This window comes from Salvia hispanica, chromosome 6 (genome assembly GCF_023119035.1).
Source record: "Salvia hispanica cultivar TCC Black 2014 chromosome 6, UniMelb_Shisp_WGS_1.0, whole genome shotgun sequence".
NCBI lineage: Eukaryota > Viridiplantae > Streptophyta > Magnoliopsida > Lamiales > Lamiaceae > Salvia > Salvia hispanica.
Window position 1 is genome coordinate 33186845 of NC_062970.1, and position 25102 is coordinate 33211946.

Below are 25102 nucleotides of genomic sequence, written 5' to 3' on the forward strand. Positions count from 1 at the left end.
ACCAGATGCTCTGCTCTGCAACAGATTAATTTCCATTTCATTAATTATTTCCGATTTCATAAATTATTTCCGATTATGCATCTCACAAATTATTCGACAAACAATTTAAATTTCAATTCGTTTCCAACTTCAAACTCAAAACTGGATATACTGATCGTTTTGCCAAACAATCGGCGTTTTTTGTTTGCAAACGCGGGCTTCATATTTATATATGTACACATAATATTTTTTCAAATTTGTTTGATAAATAAGAGTAGTAGTAAATGAATTTAAATATTTTAAATTTGTCATGAAAAAATAAGTAGACATTTGAAATATTATAATAATCGAATATTAAAAATAATATCTTTAAAATAAATGTTGATGTTCCTAAATATGGAATATTTGAAAAGGGAAAAAATACCTACATTACATAAAAACATATACTCCTATTTACATTATTAGAATTTTCTGCAAATGAAAATATTATAGGAGTATATGACGGCAGTTCATAAGAACCGATTTTTGTACAGTAAAATAAATAAAATCGTACACTTAATTGTTTTGGAATGAAACAATTAATTAAGAATGAAATGTACAACACTATTATGTGTTTGCTTCAGAACAAATGCGTAAACATCTACAACTCCTAACAAAGTGAAAATAAATTAGTAATTATTGGAATTATAATGATTTAGCTATCCAATCACCTCCTTTCCTTTACTATGGATAAAAACATGCACAATATGTATATTTGATCACAAGCATGAGAATCTAAGTAATCATCACATATTTATTGGAAATAAATATGTAAGTAGCCTCAATTGATTACAAACCGAAAGGGTGCATATAATAATAGTATAATATGTGTGGTCGACATAATTGTGGTAATTAATTAAGGCATGAAATAAAGCCTAAAATTAAGAAGCTAAGCAAAAGTCCATTTAAAAAATGAAGCCCAACAAAAGTTATGGTAGTAACACAAAAAGCCCAACTCGATCACATAATTTAAGCCCAAACACTAAAACCCAAGCTTAAAACTTGTAATCCTTCTTTACCAATCTCAATTCTCTCTCCGATTCCTGCCCAGCTTTCCGAGCGCCATAACCGTCCGCCGCCGCACGGCGAGTCAGAGTATGTGTTAGCTACTCCCAACCTGTTCAAATTCTATTACCGCTTCAAGCTTTTTGTATGCCTACTACCATAAGATGCTAATCGCCACACGTATTTGCTTAAACCAAGTGAATACTCATGATATTTGTTTTGAGAGAGCTCATAATAAGATTTAATCTTTTATAGAGAAAAGGGGAATGTGACTATCCTCTTATAATAGCTTAACTTAAGGCCTACTACTAACCATTATTTTGAAGCTCTAACCTTTTAGCAGTTTAGGTTTTTTGTTAATGTGAAAATAGTGCATAAACGTAATTTATGGATTGAGATGCCAATTCATTGCTGCAATTGGATACAGATGGACTCAGACATCAAAACAGTTGAGCAAAGATTGAAGTCTTTCACCAGTCAGCTTCACACAGAATGTGGAATTCTTGAGAGACTCGTGTATAAACACAAGAATCAGCATCGAAGATCCTCATATTTTCAATACATTCTTAAGGTTTGTAATCTTGGTTATGCTCAGTTTCTCCATCAGGTATATAGCTAAATGTTATGATAGCTTGTTGTTTGCATAATAGGTAAGAAGGGATCTGCAGCTTTTGAAATCACTTAACCTGGATGAGGTATTGGAATCCTCTTTTCTGGTGATAAATGGAGACAGGCCAAAACAAAAGGTTCAGCTTTTGGAAGGGTATTGCCCCTCATCTTACTCTCTTCTTTTGTTCCACCTTCCTTTTTTTAATCAATCTAACTGAATTTACTCATCTGGGTATCGTCAAATTTTGAATCTTCATCTTTCAATTGATGTGGAACCCTCTTACTATGAAATCTGAAGCTAGACTTTTTTGGTACAACAAAATGAAGCTAATATTGAACCATTTTGAGGTATATGTGTACTGAAAGACTACATATGCTTGATTGGACAATGGACAATGAAAATTTTTGGTTATTATAATATTCAGGTCCTGTCACAAAGATGTGAACTTGGATTAGTTTGTAAGTGATCTATCTGGCGTTTCTTGTTATTTGTCACTTGTTACTTCTCCTACATCCATGTATGGCTTGGTATTCAGAGTCATAAATTTCATATTAAACGTAGGTAGGCCAAGAAGTGGCCTTTTGCCAAAGTCATGCTTACTGAATTTGTTATGTGTTCTAAGATTCAACTAAATATGGCCAGTGACTCCATCTTGCTGGTTTGGGGCCGAGAAATTGTATTATAATTGGTAGTTTATGTCAAATTTGTAAAGAGAAGTTCCTGCATAATTTCTCTTGTATGTAATGCTATGGTATTTTTGTTTTCTTGTTAATGTTGTTGCCTACTTTCTGTAGTTTGAAGAGAAGAAAAACTAACAGTGGAAAATATAATTTCCTGGAAAGGCTTTTGGGAGTTACCCGTCTATTGTCACAGGTGGTTTCCTTTCCTTCTCAATTTTGAGATAACATGATGAAGCCAGCATTTCTCATTTCTGGCTTCTTTGTCATGCTTTTGCAGATTGTTGAGCCTTTGTTGAAGGCGGCTATGTATCCTTATAGTTCTCAACTGTTGATTGTGTTTGTGTGTGTGCACATATTTTTTCTTGTGTATAGGATAATGTCTGAACATGTCATGCATAAAACGTATTCATGTCTTCTTGTATGTCATACTATGCTATTTTTAAAAAAAATATATTAGTACTGTTCAATGTTAGTTATACTTTATATAAGAATGTTTTTAGAGGTACTATAACATCTGCATTTGCACTTCTCACCCACAGATTATTAGCAGAACTTCTACATTTGTCGTGCAAAATTTTTTTACCAAATTTATTGTGTTCTCAATTCTGCCATTTCCAATTTTTGGTTATTGTCTTCCTGTATTTTTTAGTAGTGTATAATTCTTTCATTGTGGCTTCCATCAAATTGTGATGCAGTCTGTTCTGTCTGCCCTTTATTTTTCATTTTTTTCAACTTTCGTTAGTTTATCCCTATGATCAAATCTACACAAGTTAAGTTCCCTATGATTCTTGTTTCACCCCATCTGTTCTTAATGTCTTTTTTTGGCACAAAGTGGACATTGGAACCACCTAATATAGAATTTTATCCTTACAAATTTGTTTTTGTGAATATCTTAACTATGCAAAGAGAGATATCCATGCTTCTTGCTCGGTCATTTTTCATGAAGTTTTCACTGGTGGTTTTGGCTGTGCTTGCACGTGTTCGCGTACTGGTTCAACAAGTAAGCAACATTTTCTGCAAACAGCTCATGCTGAATTTGCTACTACAATAATTAAATTCCTGTCTCTGATCTATGACTATCAGAGATTTGTTGTGTACATGACCAGATGACCTAAATGTGGATTCTCTTTCTTCATAAACTTTTTTGAAACCATCTCTCTTTTTCTTTGGATGAGAAGGTGCTTTGGTTGAGGAGTGCAATGGCTGTAATTCTAGTTTAGGCTTGAATTTGTCCAGGTTTTTGTTCAGTCATTTGGGTTATTCAGTCGCCAATAGGAAGTGGCATGCTTCCTATCATGAAGCCACTCCTTAGATTGCCCTAACTTCATAAGGAGTCTGACATTAGTGAACATAGCTATAACCCAAGTCTAAGCAAGTAACTGATGCGTTTTCATTTATTTATAATTTCCTTATTTGCAGATGCTTCTTGATGCTGTTCTTCTATACAACACTGTTTCTTCTCTTTCTCAAAAGGAACAAAGTATTAAACTAAAACAAGAAGGATTTGAGGTCAGTGCACTCTTGTTAGTGTTTGAAGCAATGTATAAGCTACTGCAGCGTTTATGTTGGTTCTTGTCAAAAAAATTTCCCCCTATACTTATCTGCGTTTGCTTCTCTTTCATTTACTTAATAATTAGGTCTTTAGAGAATATTTTCCAAGAAAGGAGGAAGCCAAGATTTTACTAGAGTGCATTTGGCAGAAAGATAAGTTTGTCTTAGTTGAGACGACCCACAAAAGTGAGGCCACTGGTGAAGAGAAGGATGAGCGAGGAGATATCTCATTGAGCACTCAGCAAATACTATATGAGAACATTGAGGTTATACTTGGAGGTAATATCCTAGTCCTTTTCTTTTTTCACCCTATGATGATTTCATTGTAATGATTGAATACATTACTTAAATTGAACTTCTATGATGATTGGGAATGGGATTTATAATCTCATTTATCCTTAATGTTCTTTTTAATTTTTCTTGTATCCAAATCTATTTGGTAATTCATCTGAGTGATACTTGATAATTGAATGTATAACACTTGACCAGAGATGCTTTTCTCGAGACTTTGTTATCATTTTGTTTTAAATGGTTTTGTACATGCTTCAGAAGACCATGTTAAATGCATTGCTTCTAACTTCTCATCCTGGTTTGCTTGGTTATGTTTGTTCTAGTCCTGCTTTAGAGCTATACTTTGTGCACAAATAGCTTTGTCTTTTGCTGAAATAAACTAATATACTACAACCTTTTCTCATGATATCTTTTCGCATAGTTGATGATTCTGGGGCTGCAGCATCTGTACTTCCTGCAACCGATACAAACAATGTTGAAGAAAACTACAGTGGTGCTGCTGGATTGAAAAAAGATGAGAAGAATGTTCCAGAAGCTTCAGATATGGCTCCATCTTCTTCTGCAAATATAGTTTCCTTAGAAGATGTATTCACCAATTCATCAGCTGGATCGTTCTCTGACACAAACAGAAATAAGTCAGCTGGAGATGTTTCATGCTCCAAATCAGAAGTCACTTGCACAGAAACTAGCCTGCCTGCTATTTCAACCACATCGACCCTTTCAAGACGAGTCAAAAAGGAAACAAGTAAGAAGGTTGCTTTTGTAGCTGTTAAACAACCCGCCCCATCAACTACAGATCAATCGAGGTTTCCTCTAAAAGGCACAGAGAGGAACAGTAATGATCTATTTTTCAATCTCCTTACTGGTGGGAACAAGAGTGGTCTGTTGTAAGTAATAGTGACCTTTCAGAGTTGAGATCGGAGCAGCTGACAAGTAACTTGTTCGCAAATTTTGGATATGATCCTCGGAAGTCTTGGATGTCCTCTTGCCGAACCATTTAGCTTTTTTACAACTAAGGATGGATGCTGTGTATGCTGGCCTGGCCTTAAGGATTCCTGTTCTTTTAACACCCTCAGAAAGTCAGAATATTTGTTCAGTGTAGATAAAATCTGATAAATTGTTTTTGGTTCAAATATAGAACTTTATTTAAGATATTATTGATATATCTTTACTGTTATTGATAAAAGATACTGAAAAAAATGCATATTCATTATTTCAATAGGTTAATAGTATTGAAAAGAGCTACTGAAATTGGATATTCCAACACTCAGATTGTGAGATATTGACTCTTTCTGAATCCATCATTGACTTCTGATTCTTTAGTTCTTTTTTTGTTTCAGCTGAAACATCAAGATATTACAAAGTGGTCATTTCATAAACGGTAATTTTACAAGGTTTTATTCCATATATCATTAATAGGATCTAAAGAGAAAATGACACTCTTTATTTTCACAAAACTCCAATAGTGCGCGACATTGAATTTAAGCGAAAAGATTGGTATCGACGCAGATTTGGCATGTGAAAATAGAAGTAGAAACATGATTGATCCAAAACACAACACAATATAGAATGAACGATTGAATGTTTGTTTATACTTGACTCATGACCATATTAAAATCAATTTTTTATTAAAAAAAATTGGTTGTTTTGTCATATTAAACAGAAAAGGAAGCTTTATTGATCATGGTATCCCCATTTAATATCCACTACTGAATGCTTTGTACATCAGCCAAGTAAAGGATTGAAAAACATGAAACTTGAAATTACTTTGTACATCCACTTGAAATTTAGCTAACCCAAACGCTTCAAATGGCAAAAATATGCACATACCAGCCTTAATAAACCAAATCAAAACAACACAGGCAGCATTTGAGTGCAGCATTCCACTTAATTTACGAGTAAAGAGAGCCCTTGCTCATAAAACAAGCTTGGCTTCAGTATATTCAGTCGTTTTATAATATGGCAACATGAGCATACATGGGCAAAGATTGCAGCCGATTGTTTGCTTCATCCTACAGACAACTTGGTATCACAGAATGGCAATTTCCGAATGCTTTTTTGGCAGGGAGGAGATAGCATCACCCAGTAGAATTCTCATGCAGCAGAACATACTCGCGGCTGCAACATCAAAAGTTGGGTAATAGTTGTATTAACAATTGCAATCACAGAAGTAAGAGTTGCTTGATGAAATGTCTTAGTGGATAACAAACAAAAGGAATTTATAGATAGTCGCACAATTAAAATGTAGACAAAATTGTATTGAGTGTAGAAAAGAGCTATTGGAAAAACCAGCTTACCTGCTATTGCCAAATTTGATAGTGTCTTTCTCAAATAGTTCATAATATCGCTGAGGTTCAAGCCGCTCATCCTGAAAAGAGGATAACTGTAAAGTCAGAATATAAAACTACATAGTATAACATTAAATTCGAGTTCAATTCCTACAATGATCGTATCTAATGACACAGAGAGAAGATTATTAATTCAAAAAGTATTCTAAAAAGATGCTCACATTGACAAAAGTCCCATTGGTGCTTCCAAGATCCATCAAGTAAGGCCTAGCAGATAGCAAAGCAGCAGGACCTATTAGTTAGAAAGAAAGAAAACAACAAGCGCAATGCCCTCTTATTGGTGTAAAAAACTGAGATTGCTAGTCACACCTCACTCGTTTTGTCACGCCACCATCTGGGTTTTCCTCTTCCACTTGCCTTCAACCATACGAGCCCATAAAAAGGTAAGTACATACAGCATGCATTATTATATAAGCATATGAGAAAGAGGTAGTCCTACCTATACTGAAGAACAGAATGCTGTTTACTGCAGGATGGATGATCTGTTGGGATGTCTGCAACCCTTCTCTCTCTACCAAAAAGATAGCAACTTTGACGATGTACATAAAGAGGATCTGCATGCCAAAGAAAATATAATATTCAATAGTTCTTTAACATTCAGTCAATTTTAAACCTTTGGCCAGATACAAAATGGCATCCGGGATTGGGAAACTAAAAATCAGGACAATAACATACATGAAAGAAAAACAGCTCAAAACATCATACAGAAAGATGGAAAATTAGGGCGTGTAGTTGGAGGTAGGGGGCTGATAAAGAACCACACATGAAAGCAAATTTTTTTCTTTTTCAATCAGAAAGTGCAGGGATCAGTTTGATGATAAACGTAAACATAGGTTGTTATTATAACATGACATGATATCCAATCAAAGATTACCATTGAGCACTTCACCACCCTTAAAAACATACAACCGCCACCTTACTTCTGGTTTGCGAGCATCAGGTGGCTCATTGAACAGCAGTGTTACACCTGATGAAGCATCAAATGCATCAGCAGAAGCAACAAAGAAAATAATATCATCAAAACAGAAAAAGGTAGAAGAAGGAAGTCATGACAGAGAGATTAGACCTTTAGAAGTAGCACCACCATTTACATGCAGGTAGAATCCACATAACGTCTACTTACTTGGTTACTAACGTTTTCATGTGTTATCAAATCTCTTATCATTTAAATCAACCTTATATCGATTCCATAGAGCATATATAGACTAAAGTAAAATTAAGGGAGCTTAACAACAAAGGAAACGAAAAGGCAGGGAACTGAACTACATATGAAAGAAGAGACATACTAATAAATAAGACATGAAAAAGTTTAAGAACAAAAAGGCTGACAAAAAATCTTGATGATAAAAGGCGATCACATTGTACCTTTTACTCGATTGGTTTCTGCTGCAAGTTTTCCAGACAACTCAAATGAAGGTTTATGCTGCTGCACATGTAAAGAGATAAAAAACAAGATATTAAAAAATAATGCCCATAAACTATGATTGTTCAAAGAGAGTTATATGTTCCACTGTTCCTTTTATTTTATTTAAAAGAAACGGTGTGTGGCTAAAATTTCTGGACATGTGTTTTGAAAAAACTAAATAAGTGTGGAAGAATGGCATCAAAATAGTAATTCAGCAAGGAAAGAAAAGATACCTTTTCCTTTGCTTCCAAGGACTCTTCCACAGCCCTCATCTTAACTAGAGCCTCGCTTTCACCGTTACTGCTTAATAGAAAGATTAAATAGTGTGTCAAGAATTCATATCAGGCACAAGTATACAATGCTTGTACACAATATCCAAATAAATAAATAAACAAGCAAGAAGAGGTAGCACAAAAAGACTAGACCCAAAAAGTTAATCATTCAGATCGGGAACAAGATTTAGTCATTCAAAGTCCTCCTATAAAGCAGCCACTAGCCAGGACAACTAAAATAAAAGTTAATGTGATCATAAACATGGTGTTCAATAAGTAACTTACCGATCTTCATCATCTCTTGAGTTCGTCAGCTGCAAGCATTTAAAAAATCATCAGATGTCCTAAGATCTTCCTCCAGCAAATAAAAAAATAACTAAAACTCAATTTGAGTTTATTGTGAAAAAAAAATAATACTGTGACTAAACTTTTCAAAAATACTAGTATAACAGTATTAGTATTTGTCAACAAATGAATACACAAGACATCCAAAATTGAATCAAACTATTAGCTTTTCAAAAACATCAGGAAGAAAGATTAATCATTGGGGATCAAATCCATTTCATTAAAAATTTAAATTAAGCCTAACAAAAATATACCAATTACTGAATTACATATTTAAATTGTGGAGTTTAAATATATTATGATGGGTATATAGAAAACTTTTCAAAATTAAAACCATCCTATCCATAAAGCTTATATGCATCAGTTCTCCATTAAATTATGTCATTCATGCTAATTGAACAACCCAGTAGAACAAAACAAATTTCAGATGTCTATAATTATGATAGTTCCTAAGATCATCTAAGTGCATAGGGTTAATTTGATCTACATTTCTAGTCATAGGTTTTACAAAGTCTGAATGAGAAGTACACAACAGTAGACTCATTTTTGTGCTTATCATGTCAAAACAAGTTATCTCATCAATTAAAAAAATTATATATTTCCACAAGACAGGAACAAGGTATGGGCAGTGGATATCACCAGACACCTCATTACGTCCTCTGTTGTCAGCGGCAGAAGGAGATCTAGATCTTCGCTGACCCACGCGGCGACGATCAGAAGGTGAATGGGAGCGTTCGTGTCTGGATCTAGAACCATTACCAGCATCATCCCTTCCTGACCTTCTCTCTTTCTTCTGAGTTGGCAAATGCCTGTCCAATTCCTCTTCCTCACGAGCAGCCTTTCCGCTCTTCCTATTATGGTTTTTCTCATATTCCCTCTCGCTCCCTTTTTCAGCATCTCGTTCAGATTTAGCTCTTTTCAGTCTCTTACTACGTGGTGAAAGAGGCGGCGGAGACCTTGATTTCTCCCGATTTGGAGATCTAGTACGGATTGAAGTCTTTTGTTTAGCGTGAACAGGGGAACGAGATGGTGATTTTTTCGGGTTTGGGGGTTTGGTGCGAGTGTGGAGTCTCTCCCTCAAAGGTGAATGAGATGCAGGGGATCTTGATCTAGCACGTTTCGGTGATCTAGTACGACTTGAAAGCCTGTCTGCATTAGAACTCCTGTGCTTGGGAGGGGATATCCCTTTTTCACGAGCAGGAGATCTTTCTCTTCTAGACGGGCTTCTCCTACGAGGAGACCTATCAGTTCTGACAGGAGAGACAGAGTTGCGGCGCCCCATTTAATAGCAACTCCAGCAATGTAGCTTATCTACATATATATAAACCACACTGGTAAGAAACACACAGCATCAAATTGAAAGATTAATCATTTATAACAGAGACATATAATTTCACGAGCACAGAAACAAACAAGTATACGAAGAAACTATGAAATATTTTACATCTAATTTCAGAAGATTTAAGAATGCAGACACTGCAGTAACAAATGCGAACCACAACAAATACCGAAAACACGAGAATGTGGTTACCACTTAGTATAGGGCATATTATCGCGGGTCAATACTCTTAGGATTGAGAATATTATTTCAAAAACCAAAGTATCAACAGAGAATGCCAGAAAAAGCAACACTTTAAGAACTCAAAATACACATACGAAAAACATGATAAAAAATAAAAGTAGCCAACACTCCAAATCATACTTGGAAGAAATGGTAAATGAGAGATTAATAACGAGGAAATACCTAAAAAAATTCACGGTATGAGTTGCTTCACTGAATACAGGGGAGAAATGGTGGAATAGGGCATGAGGATGCACAGAAGAGGGAAAACGGCGTCGTTGCAGCCTTCATTGTTCTACTAGGCTTATCATACCATTGGGCTTTCTTATTGGGCCTACTATAATACGCACTCATTTTTTTACCTAGTAGGAGTAATTTATTACATAGCTTGTTAATTATTAGCTGTGTCATAGGATGACACATAATTTAAATTTAAAATTAACTTTTATGAATGAGATTTGTTGTGAATTGATTGAGTGCCAGATAAAAGAAAGTAGTACTACTATAGTAGTAAATATCATACAAAGATTGCCATATTATTCAATTTGCAAACACGAGAGTGAGAAAAAAATAAGGGCAGACATGAGCAATGCTGCTTTTAGTAAGGTATGTTGATTTTGCATTACAAATTGAATAATCAAATCAAAACTGAGTGAAAATTAATCTTTTCATTGGATGATCAATGATTAATATGCACACCAAGCTATCCATTACGAATGATACATTAAACATCTGATTAAATTAAATCAATTGAACAATTATACTTTAATATTACAATTAATATTTTTTTTTCTCTAAGAATGTAGTACTTCATTTTCAGTTGAAGTCTAATTGGAAGCGTCTACTAATTTAAATATCAAAAGATTCAAAACCGAATTGAATTTTTTTATGTGTATATAGCGACTTGAACAAATATCCAAACACTAAACATATCTTATCCAAACATTAATTCAAAATGGCGTATTCTTTAGTTTTTGGTGACGTAAGTGTAATGAATTATGAACCTACTTGACAGTTTAATCATGAGAATCGGATATGAACTTCAGAATACTCCCTCGGTTTACTCTCGATAAGACAACACAAATAAGGAAAAAAATATATTAAAATATTATTACTGGAGAATAAATTCACTTCACGATAGATATATACTCCATTACATAGCAAAATTAAAAGTATTCTATGGACAAAAAATATTCAAACATAGATGGACAAAGTAAAAATATGGAGTAATTTTTTCTGAACCAATCCTTTATTTAGTTTTAAACGGAAAAACAATAGTCATTCAAAAGGCTTGAACATAACACAACAGAATGAAGGAAGCTGAATCGATGGAAACAGGAAAAGAAATGAAGAATATGCTATTCAAAAAGACAATGCATTTGTTCCTTTAATCCACAAGCAATCGGAAAAGTTAATTCAGCACAAGACATGACACTAATAACGTAACAACGACTATATAAAGAAGTTGAGCATACAACAAAGTTCACTTATAAAACTTCACATATCATAATAGGTCATAAGGATGGATGGACGCTGCAGCTTAGAAACCATGAATCTTGATATAGTCCTTCTTCACAATTCCAGCCTGCAATCCAAACCAATCACTACATTAATACACAATTCAAATATACAAAGATTTTCACAAGTAGTACTTATATGACACAAGATCCAGTTTTACTTCAAGATAACATGCTCACATCACATCTAATCACAAGAGAGATATAAGGTAATAACCTGAACAAGAAAAGTAGAGACGTTCTTTCGCTGATCACCTTGGAGTTGAATAACCTGTACAAAGAAAAAAGGTCAGTTTCGACATGTAATGAAGGTGAAGGTCAAGCGTAAACCTTAGCACAGACCTGGCCTAGTTCTGGATCCTGGACAACAGTTCCATTGCAGCAAAACTCCTTCTTAAGATCCTTCAAGATTTTGTTGTAGCTAAACTCCTTCTTCAATCCCTGCACAGTTGTCAGGCTTTTCCGACCATTCCGCTGTTGTACCCGAATGTGTACGTAATCCTTTGACCCAGTGCTAGAGTTATCAGCATTTGCATCAGTAAAAGGATCTGTGTTAACAATACCGAGTCAGTCAATGGGACGCAAAGGGAAGATTGGCTTCCAATCACTTTGGCTTATCCAAGGTATGCCAATCTTTCAGTCTATTGTCAAACCGTAATTATTACCACAAATCCACCACTGTATAGAAAACCTCTCCATATATGAACTGAAGAAAGACTTGCTCAAAGAATCAAGAATACAAAAGAAAAGTATACCAAAAGTAGTGGGAATCTGGATATCAAGATCAGACATGAAACTTGGTTGATGCAGCAAACTGACACAAAGAACAAGATTTGAGTAGCTGGATTGGAATGATCAGACCTGTATGCAATAAACATAAATTGATGATATAGTTTTATAAGCATGTCAAACCCGAATATAACATAATTTTTTATTGTTCCATTAAGTGATAAAACACAAAAAAAAAACAATACTGATGCATAAATTTTATAACAATATATACTTCACCATATAATGAAAGCACATTTCAGTATATGATATATATTCTTCAGATGCATCTCAGAAAGAAAGCTCTCACTCTCACTCTACCTATAAAGTGATCTGTTTTAGAATTTTTAGTGAAAAAAGTAGCAAGGGCATACAACATGAGACCCAAGAATTATTCTTTCAACAACATCAACATGCTGGCAACCAGACAAGACTTATGCAACAATCAAACCTCAAATACGAAACTACAGATATTACATCCAAGTCCTTTACACATGAACCCAAAAAAACTGGAAGGAATTATGTCAATACCCAAGCAGATCACTAAAGAATTAGCCTTCAGAATTTACTCGAACAAACTATTTTTCATGGGTTTTCACGAACAGAGCAATAACTCAACGGATAATATTCCAATAAAAGATCGACCTAAACCCTGATGCCAGGAAAGGCATAAATCTGATGAAATTCTTAAAATTTAACATATAGATAAATTTCATAATGAAATTCTTGAAAATTAATGGTTTTCTCAATAATAGATAAAGGTTCTTCAATAAAGACGATGGATTAGAACAAATAGTATCAATCTTTATACAATCAATTGCTACCCTAAACCCTAATTCCAAGATAAGCAAAAATTTGATTAAATTCTTGAAATTTACCGGAAAGGAAAACCCTAAATACTATCTGGAATAAAATAATAAAGCAACTGCTGCGATGGTGTTTAATCAACAATCAACAGAAAAATCAAGTGCTGCGGTCGTCTACAGACCGAAAATTTAATCGGATAAATAGGGCGGAAAAAAGAAAAAGAAATAAAAGGCCGCATCTTTAGAATCAATCGAGAATTAGCAATCGACAGATCCAACAAATACTGGAGATAGAGAGTGAAAAATGGGGGCGAAGAATACCTGATCTGATTGAGAAGAGAGAGAAATGAAGTCTGGGTTATTATGAATACGAAAGCTAATCAGTGAAAAATGAAGTCTTATGCGGATTTTATAGCCGACTCAAAGAAATCGTGTTTAAATATCTCCAAATGCTAAAAATCATATCAATATTATATACCAATAAAAAATATTCCCTCTTCCTATATTTTTTTTTTTTTAAGTTTCTTCTTTCCACGCTCTTTCTTATTTTATAAATTGATTAGAAATGAGCCCAAATCTGGCTATAACTTGAAAGGTGAACACGCCCTAAATTGTGTTTTAAAACTCATGTACAACCAAAAATGCATATTCTTACGAGATGAACATAAGATAAAGGATAGTTATGTCTAACCAATTAATTGTGTTGCTATAATAAAACTGAAATCGAATAGAAATTGGTGATATTCATTTTAACAAAATACTATTGTCTCTATCCATTATTAAAAATCTCAGTTTTATATATTAATTTTATAATATAGTCTAAATGTAATGAGTTAATGAAAAAACGGAAGGGATCTCCTACTCCACTTTCCCTACTTCATTCCTAATCCACACACAGCTTAATAAAATAATCATATCATCACTTAACCATCACTTACATATTTTAAGATTATTTTATTAAATTATGAGAGGCGGATTAGGAATGGAGTAGGGAAAATGAAGTAGGAGATCTCTTCCGGTGAAAATAAGATACACTTATTAAAAATGTATAATGTAAATATTCATAATTTAAAGTGTCACTTTTATATTGGATTCAATTAACAGTAACTAAAGCTGGGCTACATCAAATCGAACTCCCACAAAAATGGACTTACTAAAGCTAGGATATATCAAATCAAACTTCAACAAGAGTCTACTTATTAAAGTGGGACTTCTTCACATCAGAGAATGAGGATCATTATACATATAACGATATCAGTCTCTAAAATTATAGAGTGAACTATATAAAATGACCCATGAGCTATGCGTTTCACACATGAATGGTTTGTGGATTAAAAATATCATGAGTAATCCCTGATTAAAGTGTAATTACATTCATGATACTTTTTCACTATTAATCACAACTTTGCACTAAAAATGCCCCTAAAAGCATGAAGACCATTTTCGGACTTTCATATCTAGGTACCGAATATGATATGATATGATATTTAATCCATCTTTATCTCTCTCTCTCTAGTATTGGATATGATATTTTTTCATAGTTTAAGTGCCTGAAATGATACTTTTCACTTCACTTTTTCAATCACTTTATGCCAAATCCTCTTTTATTTTTTTATGTATAATTTTAAATTATAAATCATACTTAATTATAATTATCATTAAAGTTGTATTATTATTATTGTTATTATACTAATAAAGTAAGTATAGTATTATTATTTAATTTATTAATAATCTAATAGTATTATGTATAATAAATATTCCATCCATCCCCAAAGAATATGCACTTTGGATTCAGCGTGAGTTTTAATGCAAAATTTGGAAAATAAGAGAGATGTAGATAGAAAAGTAATTAAAGTATTGTTAGTGTATAATATGTTCCACCTCATTAGAGTGAAAGAAGTTCCCAAAATTGGAAAGTGCATATTTTTATGGACGGACTAAAAAGGAAAGAGTGCATATTCATATGAGAACGGAGGGAGTATTGTTTATTGCTCATAGTATTTTATTATTAGTACAAGACATTCATGCAGAAGTTCAAAATTATAAATTATACTAGTATTCAATTATAATACCAATAAATAATTATAATTATACTATTACAGGGGAGTGATCAATTGCTAATTCATTATTTAATTGTTAACTACAACTAATTTAAAACCATAGAATTTTAAAAAACTTGTGGTCTACAATTTGCCACGTGTAATTTTCGTTTTTATTAATTAAATCGAAAAAGATAAAAAAAACTACCAAATTAGAGTTTTGGATGAAAATGTCAATTTACACTCCCATACTATTACATATATTGAGAAAATCTTAGAAATCATATTTTTAGGATTTATTTTTCTAGACATTATTTTTGTATCAATTTTTTTTCCGCCAAACAAACTTAGGAACACATAAAATTGGTGAAGTAGATACCGAAGAAAACAATTTTAGTCAAAGATGCCCAAAATCAAAATCCTACCTACAAGTTGCTACAACATTGTCGAATTAAACTGATTCAATTAAAAATTACTTGGAAAGTGAAAAATGTGAGAAAGAAAGAGTAAAAAGAGCTATAAAATGTAAAAGTTTGACTAAAATAGACCTAAGGGTTGATGAGTAATATGGACAGAAAAAAAATTAAAAATTGCAAAAATCCTTCCAACGATATAATATTAATTTGGGGCCGTAAAAGATTTTATAGCAAAGTAAGGTAATAAAAATGCAGTCCTCTCCTTAATACTATATGATACTATGATATATTTAATAATAATTTCAAAAATAATGGATACGAGTACTTTTTATATTTTCAATTGAACACATTTAAATTTGTGGTTGATTGGAAGACAATGATTAGTTTGTTGTTATAAGTATGCTAAATTGGGTATTGTGTGAGAAAAAAATTCAGTGATGGTTTCTTCTCAATGCATCATTTCCTTACAATCACGGAGTTTTAATTACAACGAACGTAACAAGCTAGTATTAACAATAATAATAATTGGATCTCCTAATTCATGTTTATAGAAACATAAGCTAGAGTTTGTAGAATAAAATTAATTAAATGCAATATGTACTAGTACCTTCCCGCACTTGATAAAATGAAATTAATCACTTAATATTTTAGTGCTATTAATAATATACTATATATACCTTGAAATAAAATAAAATGAAATTAATTGATGTGGATACAAAAGTTACAATCAATAATATTTTCTCCGTCCCATAAAAATATAGGCAATGAATACGACACGAAAATTAAGATAAACTCAGTAATGTAAGAGAAATGAAGAGAATAGTATGATAAAGTAAGACGGAGGAGGAGAGCAGTAATTAAAACAATTATTACTCCCCCGCCACACTTTAAGAGTCTTGGTCACTTTTGCACACCCGTTTTGTAAAAATCATAATAAATAATTAAAATAGAGAAATGGTAAAGTAAGAGAGAAAATACCATTTCTCCACTTTAACTATTTATTATTACAAAATGGGTGTGCAAAAATGACCGAGACTCCTAAAATGGGACGGAGGGACTAATGATAGTGAGACCTACGTTGTTAAATTGATACTATAACTTTCTAAAAATGAAATGCACATATTTTTGTACTATGACTGATGATAATGGAAAGTACACATTTTTATAGGACTTCATTGTGCAAGGATCACCAATTTAAAGAAAAGTTTCCATGTTTTAAAATAATGAATGTACTTAAATTTACATCATATAATTTCTATATGTAGGCAACTATCATGGATTTATTTGTCAAAATATTATTGACTAGACATACGAAGTCATATTACCATGTGGTGTGTCTTGACCGTTGAACTTTTTTTCTCGTAGTTAAAATACAAGACCGTGCGAAATAGTATGATATTAAGAAATGAAAGATTACAAAGAGTATTGATAGAAATTATATTGTGAACGTGGCCTACATATCCTAAGTCCTAGCATTTATGTCAATTATACATATTTTCCTAGCATTTATGTCAATTATACATATGTTGTTATCAATCCTTTTCAGGATTCCGTTGCAAACTTGTAGCCATTAGTTTTCACATTTGTGATTGTGCGAATATAATTCTCAAAATAAAAATTATTTGACATCCACCAAGCTATAAATGTACATTATAAAGTAGTTTATGTGATCGATAGCATTTTACAGATAGAATTACTCAACAAATTTTTATTTAGCATAAGCGTGAACCGAGTAGCATATTTTTCAAAAAAATACTCCTACAACTTAAGAATCAACGGTTATGTTATTTTTAGTAAAGATACTACTAGTACAAAATAAAAAATTTGAAAATTGTGGATATTATCGAAATAATGACAGATATTGCTTGATTCAAAAGAAGATGAAGTTCATTTAAGACAATTTTCCGTATTTCAAAAATAGAAAAGAAAGTTGGAAAAAAAACAAAAGAAGAAAGCTTGGTACATAAAGCAGTGTGTTTGGTGGCATGGTATATAAATAAGCAATCCATTTCCCCTGTTTGGCAATCGGCGTTATCGACACCACAAATTTCCCATTTAGCTATATCAAGTGGTCACATTTCAAACATGGCCTTCGCTGCTTCTTCATCCCCCGCCGCCTCAGCTCGCTCCAGCGCCCAATCTGACCTCGCATTCCGCATCCCTTCCAATCCGCCCAAATTCGCCAAATTCGCCCCTTCCATTTCCCGCCGCACCCCTCCAATTTCCTGCAAGATGGCGGCGACGGCGGTGGACAAGGAGCTCGACGCGGAGGCGCTGCAGCGGCCTGATGCTTTCGGCCGCTTCGGGAGATTTGGCGGCAAGTATGTCCCCGAGACGCTGATGGCTGCTCTCACGGAGCTCGAGGCCGCCTTCAATTCCCTCGCCACCGACCATGAATTTCAGGTTTTGGCTGGGAATCTTTTCTTCCTTTTTATTAACCATTGAAGATTGAATTTTTTAAGTGTTGTATACTTAGTTAGGTTTTGATTTAACTGCAATGGGGTTTTGGGTGAATTCATATTCATTTGATGTATTTGATTGCATATATAGGGAATGCATGCTAATGTAAATGATTTCCCCGTGCCATTTTGCATATATAGAATCTCAGTTCTCTTGCTGCTGCATAGCTTCTCATTTCTCACTCATTCAAGAAGATCTTGAATCAATTAAAGTATTAGGCGTCCCAATAAAGAAATCACCAGACTTAGTATGGGAGAGAAAGAGAGAATGACTGAGGTGGTTCAGGAAGAAAAATGGAACTCTTTAGGTACTCCCTATATTATAGTTGATGGTGGGGGTCAGGCTGTGCAGGCCCCGTGCTAGTCACAGAGTGGAGTGGAGCTGGTCTTTGTGAATCAATTATGTTTTGCCAATCCTAGGAAATTCCTTTTTTATGTGATGAAATTTTTGTTAAATGTATGAGCATAGTAGTCGTGGTGTAGTGGTGAATATGATAAGTAGTAGTATATCTTTTGAGTAGCTTCCTTATGACACAGGCAATTACTGGTGACCCTCCGCTGTGTGTTATTTTTCTGGTTCTTTGTTATTGAATGATTGTTGGACTGATTGCAGAAAGAGCTTGATGGGATATTGAAAGACTATGTTGGAAGAGAAAGCCCTCTTTATTTTGCTGAACGACTCACAGAGCACTACAAGCGCCATGATGGAACAGGGCCTCACGTGTATCTTAAAAGGGAAGACCTAAATCATACCGGTGCCCACAAAATTAACAATGCTGTTGCCCAGGCTTTGCTTGCTAAGCGTCTCGGAAAGAAGCGCATCATTGCTGAAACTGGAGCTGGTCAGCATGGTGTTGCTACTGCTACTGTTTGTGCTCGATTTGGCTTGGAATGCATCATCTACATGGGTGCTCAAGATATGGAGAGACAGGCCCTTAATGTCTTCAGAATGCGACTTCTTGGTGCTGAGGTCTGTTTCTCCGAGATCTTTTACTAGTTCTTGAATATTATTATCCTATCAACGTTATTAGGCTTTTTTGGGATATGTATGTGTCGTTCACCCTCATGTAGGTTTTACCTGCAAAGGTGGACTTTGATTGGGTCTGGAAGGCCATTGCCAAGATCATGTTCATTTACAAGTACATTATGTTCAAATCTTGTGGATAGCTTGAAATTGTTTACTTTTTAATCATCGATACCCTAGGATACTTTCAAGGATAATGAGAAGTTGATATTTACATTGATTTGGTGCTTGCAACATGTCAAATTACTGATTAACCTCTAAAGACATGCTGATCTTAGAGTTCCTATCAATCTGCCTATCTTATTATACGAGAATTTGACCGTTTGTTCCATTGAAGACCTCCACATATGTGTGATTCATCTATGGTCATGTAAGTTGATTATTTGCATCAGCTCATAATTTGAAGTTTCTTAATTTCACGACGTAGGTTAGAGCAGTTCATTCTGGGACTGCAACTCTGAAGGATGCCACATCCGAAGCTATACGAGATTGGGTGACCAACGTGGAAACTACTCATTACATCTTGGGATCTGTGGCCGGGCCACATCCATATCCCATGATGGTGAGGGAGTTCCATAAGGTGATTGGCCAAGAAACCAGGAAGCAGGCCTTGGAAAAATGGGGTGGCAAACCTGATGTGATTGTTGCTTGTATTGGCGGGGGTTCAAATGCAATGGGAATCTTTCACGAATTTGTTGAGGATAAGGACGTCAGGCTGATTGGCGTGGAGGCAGCTGGCTTTGGCTTAGACAGCGGCAAGCATGCCGCCACTTTGACTAAAGGAGAGATCGGGGTCCTGCACGGAGCCATGAGTTACTTGTTGCAAGATGAAGATGGACAGATAATCGAGCCACATTCTATCAGTGCTGGGTAGAAGCCTCCTTTATTGCATTGTCAGAAAGATGGAATATCGGTGTTAACATTTTGACTAACATTGCTTTATATATATAGGCTGGACTACCCTGGGGTTGGACCGGAGCACAGCTTCCTCAAAGATCTGGGACGGGCCGAGTATCATAGCATCACTGATGAGGAGGCATTAGAAGGTAACATATTGTCATGATAATTGTCACATTTATTTGTCCTCACAACGTCCTCTTAGAGGAGTCTTTGCCTTCATCTCCTACGTCCCCTAATCATTTAGCCGGCTTTTATTGCTCTGTATATGCAGCGTTTAAGAGATTGTCGAGGCTAGAGGGCATTATCCCGGCACTGGAGACGTCTCATGCACTAGCGTATCTGGAGAAGCTATGCCCGACGCTGCCGGATGGAACTAAAGTCGTGCTCAACTGCAGTGGGAGAGGAGATAAGGATGTCAATACAGCCATCAACTATTTAAAGCTTTGAGCCAACTGCAATTCTCAAATCAGCTTCTCTTTAAAGACTACATGTTTTTCAGATGAAACTTTGTTTATAGAGATATGATTGCTGCCGTATCAAAATTATCATGTTACCTCAAATAATAAATATAACTCTCTGCTTATTCTCTCTCACTTTCCATTAAATTGTTCAGTATATTAAAATTGAAGTGCCTCGTTTCATGATGATAAAATATTTAAAAACAATTGTTCTCCGCCTTGATCCAACAACCTTTAGATTTTATCACTAGACTAAGTATTGATTTTTCATTTAGACCTAACAAATTTATATTGAAAGCAATAAAAGCTTTTTCTTAAGTGCAAAATCAATTGTCATACATCGAACTCACAAGCAATGTAAAATTGACAAATTTATCTATATGTGAAATTCACTTCTCTAATGTGAACTATTATATTCCATAAAATATAACCTTTACTAATTCAATAATCAGAATTAAGCATGTATCATTATAAAATTATAATTCTATTTAATTTTAGAAAATATGTTTAAAAATTGTTTTGGGCTCTGGAAACATATTTTTATCTTTAAGTGACTCAAGCCTTCGTTGTTGATTTAATTTAGAGTCTTAAGTTGGAGTCGTGTACGACTTAACTTGAGCCATCAATCATGATTGAATATATTGCATAACACATGCATGTAGCAATTCAACTGCATGTTTGATAGAATTTCTCATATTGCCAGGGAGAGTAAAACCACAATTTAAATACTTATATCCCAAAAGAGACAAAAAGTCAGATAGATAATGTATTTTTCTTATTTATCCTCAACCACAAATGCCAGAATTTCATTCATCCATACACCTTCTGCTAACATGATAAGCCTAACAAATAGACAGTTTGATGAATTCACACAATTGCTTATTACAAACTATCTTCTCAACCTCATCAAGTATGGCAAAACAAGACCCTAATCAAATCTATATCAATTCCTCATTATTACTATCTACAAGTAAAGCCGCTGCTCCACTTGGTTCACGAACGTGGTCGGTTTCCTCAAGAAACTCGATCCACTCTCGAGCACGCCATGTCTTACTCGTTTAAGTTACAGATTTCGAGCCTCCCAATCTTCACTTCTTCGCCTGCAGAGTATAAGCTTGTTAAATCTATGCATCCATGGAATTTCTTCACTACTAGGCCACTACCAATTTTTGGGGTGAATAATCATCTAGTTTACCAACAGTTACAAAATCGTGGCTGACAAACTTCAGAATCAAAGTAATACAAAACAGGTGCCCAACTTTGATGAGGCCGTGATAATGAAGATGTATCACTGTTAAACAGAGCATACGACAACATTGGTTGGTCATAACAGGTTCGTGTTTTGATGTACTATTTCCTCGATTATATAGATCCTCGACATTGGGAACTTCACAATGTTCACATCACATTTCAAGATGCTAAGTAGATCAAAGTTTAGATATTGACCAGTATTTTCTCACAAAAAGGGGGATAATTCTGCAATGCCCTGATTACTGCACTAAGCACAACAAAGGCGATTGCAGCTATTCAGGAAGATACAACTTTCAACGGAAACTATTTTCTATTTACTTCCTATCCCGGTGCTCATTTGATCAGTGCACACCACATACACGATATGACCGTACAAATATGCACATGGCATATACCAATAAAATGATGAATGGAATTATATCATGATATAAGAAAAGACAGAATCAGAACAAGAAGGCAACATAACTAAATATCCCTGTAGTCACTGTCATTTGTGCGGGTCAAACTCTTATCATTATGAAGCAAGCAGATAAACGCCAGAGATACCATATGAAAAATAGCATATAAGGCAAAAAAGGAGGATAAAATTACCTGAGAATACAAGAAAGTGCCAAGAACTGCAATTGCAGCACCAAGAGCATTTACAGGTTGTACAGGTGTCTGGAAAATAATGATCGAGGAGACAATGACCGAAATACGTTTCATTGTATTTCCAATGCTAAACGTCAAAGGAGAAATCTCATCCAGCGACATGTATGACACCTGGTTATAGAGATGGTAAAATACACTCTGAGCCGCCATCCACCTATGTCCAAAATTAACCGCACAAAACATCACCAACATGGAACAATACAAACAAAATTGGCTCAAGAAGAAAACAAAGTTCACTAAAAAACAAGTTATCTTGCTTCCTGAAATTCAACACATAGTATTGAAAACTACGTTCCTACAAATTAGTATAAATCTTTTAAGATATTTTATAAATGAAATAAAATGCGATTACATGTTTAATCGAAAGCACATTCTTTGGGCATAATTTGTGTCGTGATGACTGATAAGACTTTTCAACTACAAACAAATTTACATAAATGTTTGTAAGAACGCATTGGATTTGGAACCATGAATCTTGGCATATCCTTGGAAGACAAAACAAATTAGCTTCATAATCAAGCAGAAGAAAACACTTTATCCCTGTGAGTATATATATACTATATCCAAAGAATTATAATAAAACAAAATAAACATTGTGATTACCAAACGATCTGTGGTCCGATATCAGACAAAGCTTGATTAAAGCCTGCAGCCCACATCTGTGGTCCCTCCACAGCAATTGCAAAGGGGGTGAGAATTACTAGAGAAAGCATTGACAAGCAAGCATAGTAGTTCATTCCGCTGACCGACTTCCCCTTCATCCCCTTCTTGGAGAATATATTCCGAAAAACAAACGCCAAATTCGAGATCATGGCCCCCATGAAACCTGATTTTGACATAGACATAAAAAAAAAGCAAGCAAAACCCCTCAGAATCCACCAACAATCTCAAGTAACCAGAAATCACATGATTCAATGCTACTAATTAAAGACACAACAATTTCTTCACCTAATAAACAATTAAAAAGCAAAAATTGGTTAGTGAAAGTTACCAATCATGTTGAAATTGAGCTCGGTGAGAGCGGACAGACCGCAGCCGCCGATGATCGGAATAAGGGACAGATAAACCGCCGGCGGGAAGGTCTCTCCCAAGATGAATCTCGAAACCAAAACGCTGAAAGCAGGCTCGCCGCTCTTGATTATGTGAGTGAAGGAAACCGCCACCTTGGACATGCTCACAGTCGCCGCAACATGCCCAATTGTGTGCGCAACAGCTACCTAAACATCGGTATCATCGAAACCTTTAACCACAAAACTCCAAAATCCAGATCGCGGAAACCCCTAACAAACTAATTAAACCTAGAAAAAAGAACATACCGGAAAAAGCGATTTCCAAAATTCGAGATCGGTCTTGGGCGTCTCGGCGATCCGCAGCGCCCAGGAGACGAGCATGATAAGGGAGCCCGCAGCCAGCGAGAGCGTCGACGTGAGCCACGGATACGGATACGCATTCAGCACCTTTTTATTGTATATGTTGAACACCACATTCAAGCTCCACCACGTGGCGAAGTAAATTCCGATCTTTATCTTCCTCGCTGATTCAGATCGGGCGTCCGCCACCGGCTCCGATCGGCCAGCCTCATAGGCCGAGCAACCGATTGAAGTAGAAAGCTCCTTTCTTTTTCTCTCTATCGGCGGCGCCCCAATGTGCAGTGGCTTAGAGAGAGAAACAAGAGAAATTCGGGGAAGGCGTAGTGATGGCAACACCGGCAAACATCCTGGAGTGACCAAATTTGTTCGGGAAGTGAGAAGATAGGAGGCATGGCTGAATGAGGCAGGCTGCTTGAGAGAGGAAATCATGGTAGAATTGAGAACAAGGGATTGAAAAAAGGCGGAAATATTGATTGGGGGTTTGAAAGAAGATATTTTGGAGAGGGTGGAAAGTTTGAAGCTTTGGTAGTTGCAAAGGTTAGTGAGAAGAGTTAGGTTATGTATGTGTTAAGACTTAAGTAATCAAACCACCCACAGTTCTAAATAATACAGTAGCTGTAATTATCCCCAAACCTAAAGAGGGAAGGAGAAAGAGAAAGAACGGCAAAAAAAAGTTAAGAACGGAAAAAGCAAAGAAAAGAGAGGCATACATGACTAGATTACACAACTCGTGAGCGACTAGCTAATTAAATTTCAACTTTCCTAATTTACACATGTGGAGTACTAATTTTGTTAAATACACGACCGCAATAGTTATTCAGTATGTTTGACATTACGTGTTTATAAGTAATTCTTTTGACATTAATTTTGACATTTCAATATACATTCTTAATATTGTGTGTTTATATTTTAACGTCACCGTATTAACATTTTTAATACACTGTGTTAATGAGTTAGCAACTTAAAAACTTAGAAATGTCTCTATTAGTTTAAATTCAAAAAAGGTGCTTAAAAAAACAATATCCCTTTACATCTAAACAATTTTTCTTTAATGAATTAAGGTAGAAATGCTAAGAAAAACAGTTTGGTGTATGTATTTCAATTTGTTCAGTCATCCACCTATCTCCCCATGTACATTTTTTATAATCTCATCTATTTATCCTCGCAATTGTATTTCTCTTCCACAGTATGATGACAACATATATTAGTATTTGGTATGTTTCGTTTTATAACCCCGTCTCTTTATGATTTTATTGTCGCAACTGTTTGTCCATCATTCAATGTGGTAACGACCGATGCCTTATGGTAGTGGAGACATACGACAATAGTTGCCTCTTCCTCAATTTTTTCACTCAAG

At 34.9% G+C, this 25102-nt stretch overlaps 5 protein-coding genes across 7 annotated transcripts; 2 read left to right on the forward strand and 3 right to left on the reverse strand.

Annotated features, from left to right (window-relative positions):
• Positions 1-1026: 1026 nt before the first annotated feature.
• Positions 1027-5374, forward strand: LOC125196351. Its single transcript, XM_048094844.1, has 9 exons — positions 1027-1113; positions 1451-1594; positions 1674-1786; positions 2428-2506; positions 2591-2619; positions 3220-3313; positions 3733-3822; positions 3951-4143; positions 4577-5374. Exons 2-9 carry the CDS (start codon positions 1451-1453, stop codon positions 5044-5046), a joined length of 1212 nt encoding a protein of 403 aa, XP_047950801.1. The 5' UTR covers positions 1027-1113; the 3' UTR covers positions 5047-5374.
• A 522-nt stretch (positions 5375-5896) lies between these two features.
• LOC125196352 (FHA domain-containing protein DDL-like) lies at positions 5897-10377 on the reverse strand. 3 transcript variants are annotated; one of them, XM_048094846.1, is made up of 11 exons: positions 10270-10377; positions 9172-9836; positions 8466-8494; positions 8142-8208; positions 7869-7929; positions 7378-7470; positions 6943-7057; positions 6813-6860; positions 6665-6710; positions 6453-6523; positions 5897-6273 (listed from the first exon to the last, which is right to left on the reverse strand). In XM_048094846.1, exons 2-11 carry the CDS (start codon positions 9805-9807, stop codon positions 6234-6236), a joined length of 1206 nt encoding a protein of 401 aa, XP_047950803.1. In that variant the 5' UTR covers positions 9808-9836; positions 10270-10377; the 3' UTR covers positions 5897-6233. The 3 variants fall into 3 exon arrangements, with proteins under 3 accessions (XP_047950803.1, XP_047950805.1, XP_047950804.1); XM_048094848.1 differs by lacking the exon at positions 10270-10377 and adding an exon at positions 10057-10187 and having other exon boundaries at positions 7869-7926; XM_048094847.1 differs by lacking the exon at positions 10270-10377 and having other exon boundaries at positions 9172-9854.
• Positions 10378-11442: 1065 nt separating this feature from the next.
• LOC125196588 (protein translation factor SUI1 homolog 2) lies at positions 11443-13614 on the reverse strand. The gene is made up of 5 exons (XM_048095171.1): positions 13499-13614; positions 12359-12464; positions 11946-12151; positions 11821-11874; positions 11443-11671 (listed from the first exon to the last, which is right to left on the reverse strand). The coding sequence occupies exons 2-5, from the start codon at positions 12393-12395 to the stop codon at positions 11627-11629; spliced, it is 342 nt and encodes a 113-aa protein (XP_047951128.1). The 5' UTR covers positions 12396-12464; positions 13499-13614; the 3' UTR covers positions 11443-11626.
• A 4017-nt stretch (positions 13615-17631) lies between these two features.
• On the forward strand, positions 17632-20598 carry LOC125195784 (tryptophan synthase beta chain 1). The gene is made up of 5 exons (XM_048094014.1): positions 17632-18035; positions 18705-19061; positions 19543-19985; positions 20067-20161; positions 20287-20598. The coding sequence occupies exons 1-5, from the start codon at positions 17718-17720 to the stop codon at positions 20460-20462; spliced, it is 1389 nt and encodes a 462-aa protein (XP_047949971.1). The 5' UTR covers positions 17632-17717; the 3' UTR covers positions 20463-20598.
• Positions 20599-21229: 631 nt separating this feature from the next.
• Positions 21230-24451, reverse strand: LOC125196932 (glucose-6-phosphate/phosphate translocator 1, chloroplastic-like). The gene is made up of 5 exons (XM_048095598.1): positions 23692-24451; positions 23367-23592; positions 22979-23201; positions 22316-22529; positions 21230-21573 (listed from the first exon to the last, which is right to left on the reverse strand). The coding sequence occupies exons 1-5, from the start codon at positions 24172-24174 to the stop codon at positions 21562-21564; spliced, it is 1158 nt and encodes a 385-aa protein (XP_047951555.1). The 5' UTR covers positions 24175-24451; the 3' UTR covers positions 21230-21561.
• Positions 24452-25102: the final 651 nt, after the last annotated feature.

Bases quoted from the DNA above. Each gene is read 5' to 3' on its own strand.
- LOC125196351 (XM_048094844.1), top strand. From the start codon at position 1,451: ATGGACTCAGACATCAAAACAGTTGAGCAAAGATTGAAGTCTTTCACC. The intron at 1,787-2,427 runs GTATTGCCCCTC...TACTTTCTGTAG, and splicing joins AAGGTTCAGCTTTTGGAAGG to TTTGAAGAGAAGAAAAACTA. The intron at 3,314-3,732 runs GTAAGCAACATT...CCTTATTTGCAG, and splicing joins TTCGCGTACTGGTTCAACAA to ATGCTTCTTGATGCTGTTCT.
- LOC125196352 (XM_048094846.1), bottom strand. From the start codon at position 9,807: ATGGGGCGCCGCAACTCTGTCTCTCCTGTCAGAACTGATAGGTCTCCT. The intron at 8,495-9,171 runs GTGTCTGGTGAT...AAATGCTTGCAG, and splicing joins ACAACAGAGGACGTAATGAG to CTGACGAACTCAAGAGATGA. The intron at 6,274-6,452 runs GTAAGCTGGTTT...TTGATGTTGCAG, and splicing joins ATCAAATTTGGCAATAGCAG to CCGCGAGTATGTTCTGCTGC.
- LOC125196588 (XM_048095171.1), bottom strand. From the start codon at position 12,395: ATGTCTGATCTTGATATCCAGATTCCCACTACTTTTG. The intron at 12,152-12,358 runs GTATACTTTTCT...TTGTTAACACAG, and splicing joins CCAGATTCCCACTACTTTTG to ATCCTTTTACTGATGCAAAT. The intron at 11,672-11,820 runs GTTATTACCTTA...TTTGGATTGCAG, and splicing joins TCTCTACTTTTCTTGTTCAG to GCTGGAATTGTGAAGAAGGA.
- LOC125195784 (XM_048094014.1), top strand. From the start codon at position 17,718: ATGGCCTTCGCTGCTTCTTCATCCCCCGCCGCCTCAGCTCGCTCCAGC. The intron at 18,036-18,704 runs GTTTTGGCTGGG...GACTGATTGCAG, and splicing joins CCACCGACCATGAATTTCAG to AAAGAGCTTGATGGGATATT. The intron at 19,986-20,066 runs GTAGAAGCCTCC...TTATATATATAG, and splicing joins CCACATTCTATCAGTGCTGG to GCTGGACTACCCTGGGGTTG.
- LOC125196932 (XM_048095598.1), bottom strand. From the start codon at position 24,174: ATGATTTCCTCTCTCAAGCAGCCTGCCTCATTCAGCCATGCCTCCTAT. The intron at 23,202-23,366 runs GTAACTTTCACT...TGTCAAAATCAG, and splicing joins GCTCAATTTCAACATGATTG to GTTTCATGGGGGCCATGATC. The intron at 22,530-22,978 runs GTAATCACAATG...TTTTGGACATAG, and splicing joins ATCGGACCACAGATCGTTTG to GTGGATGGCGGCTCAGAGTG.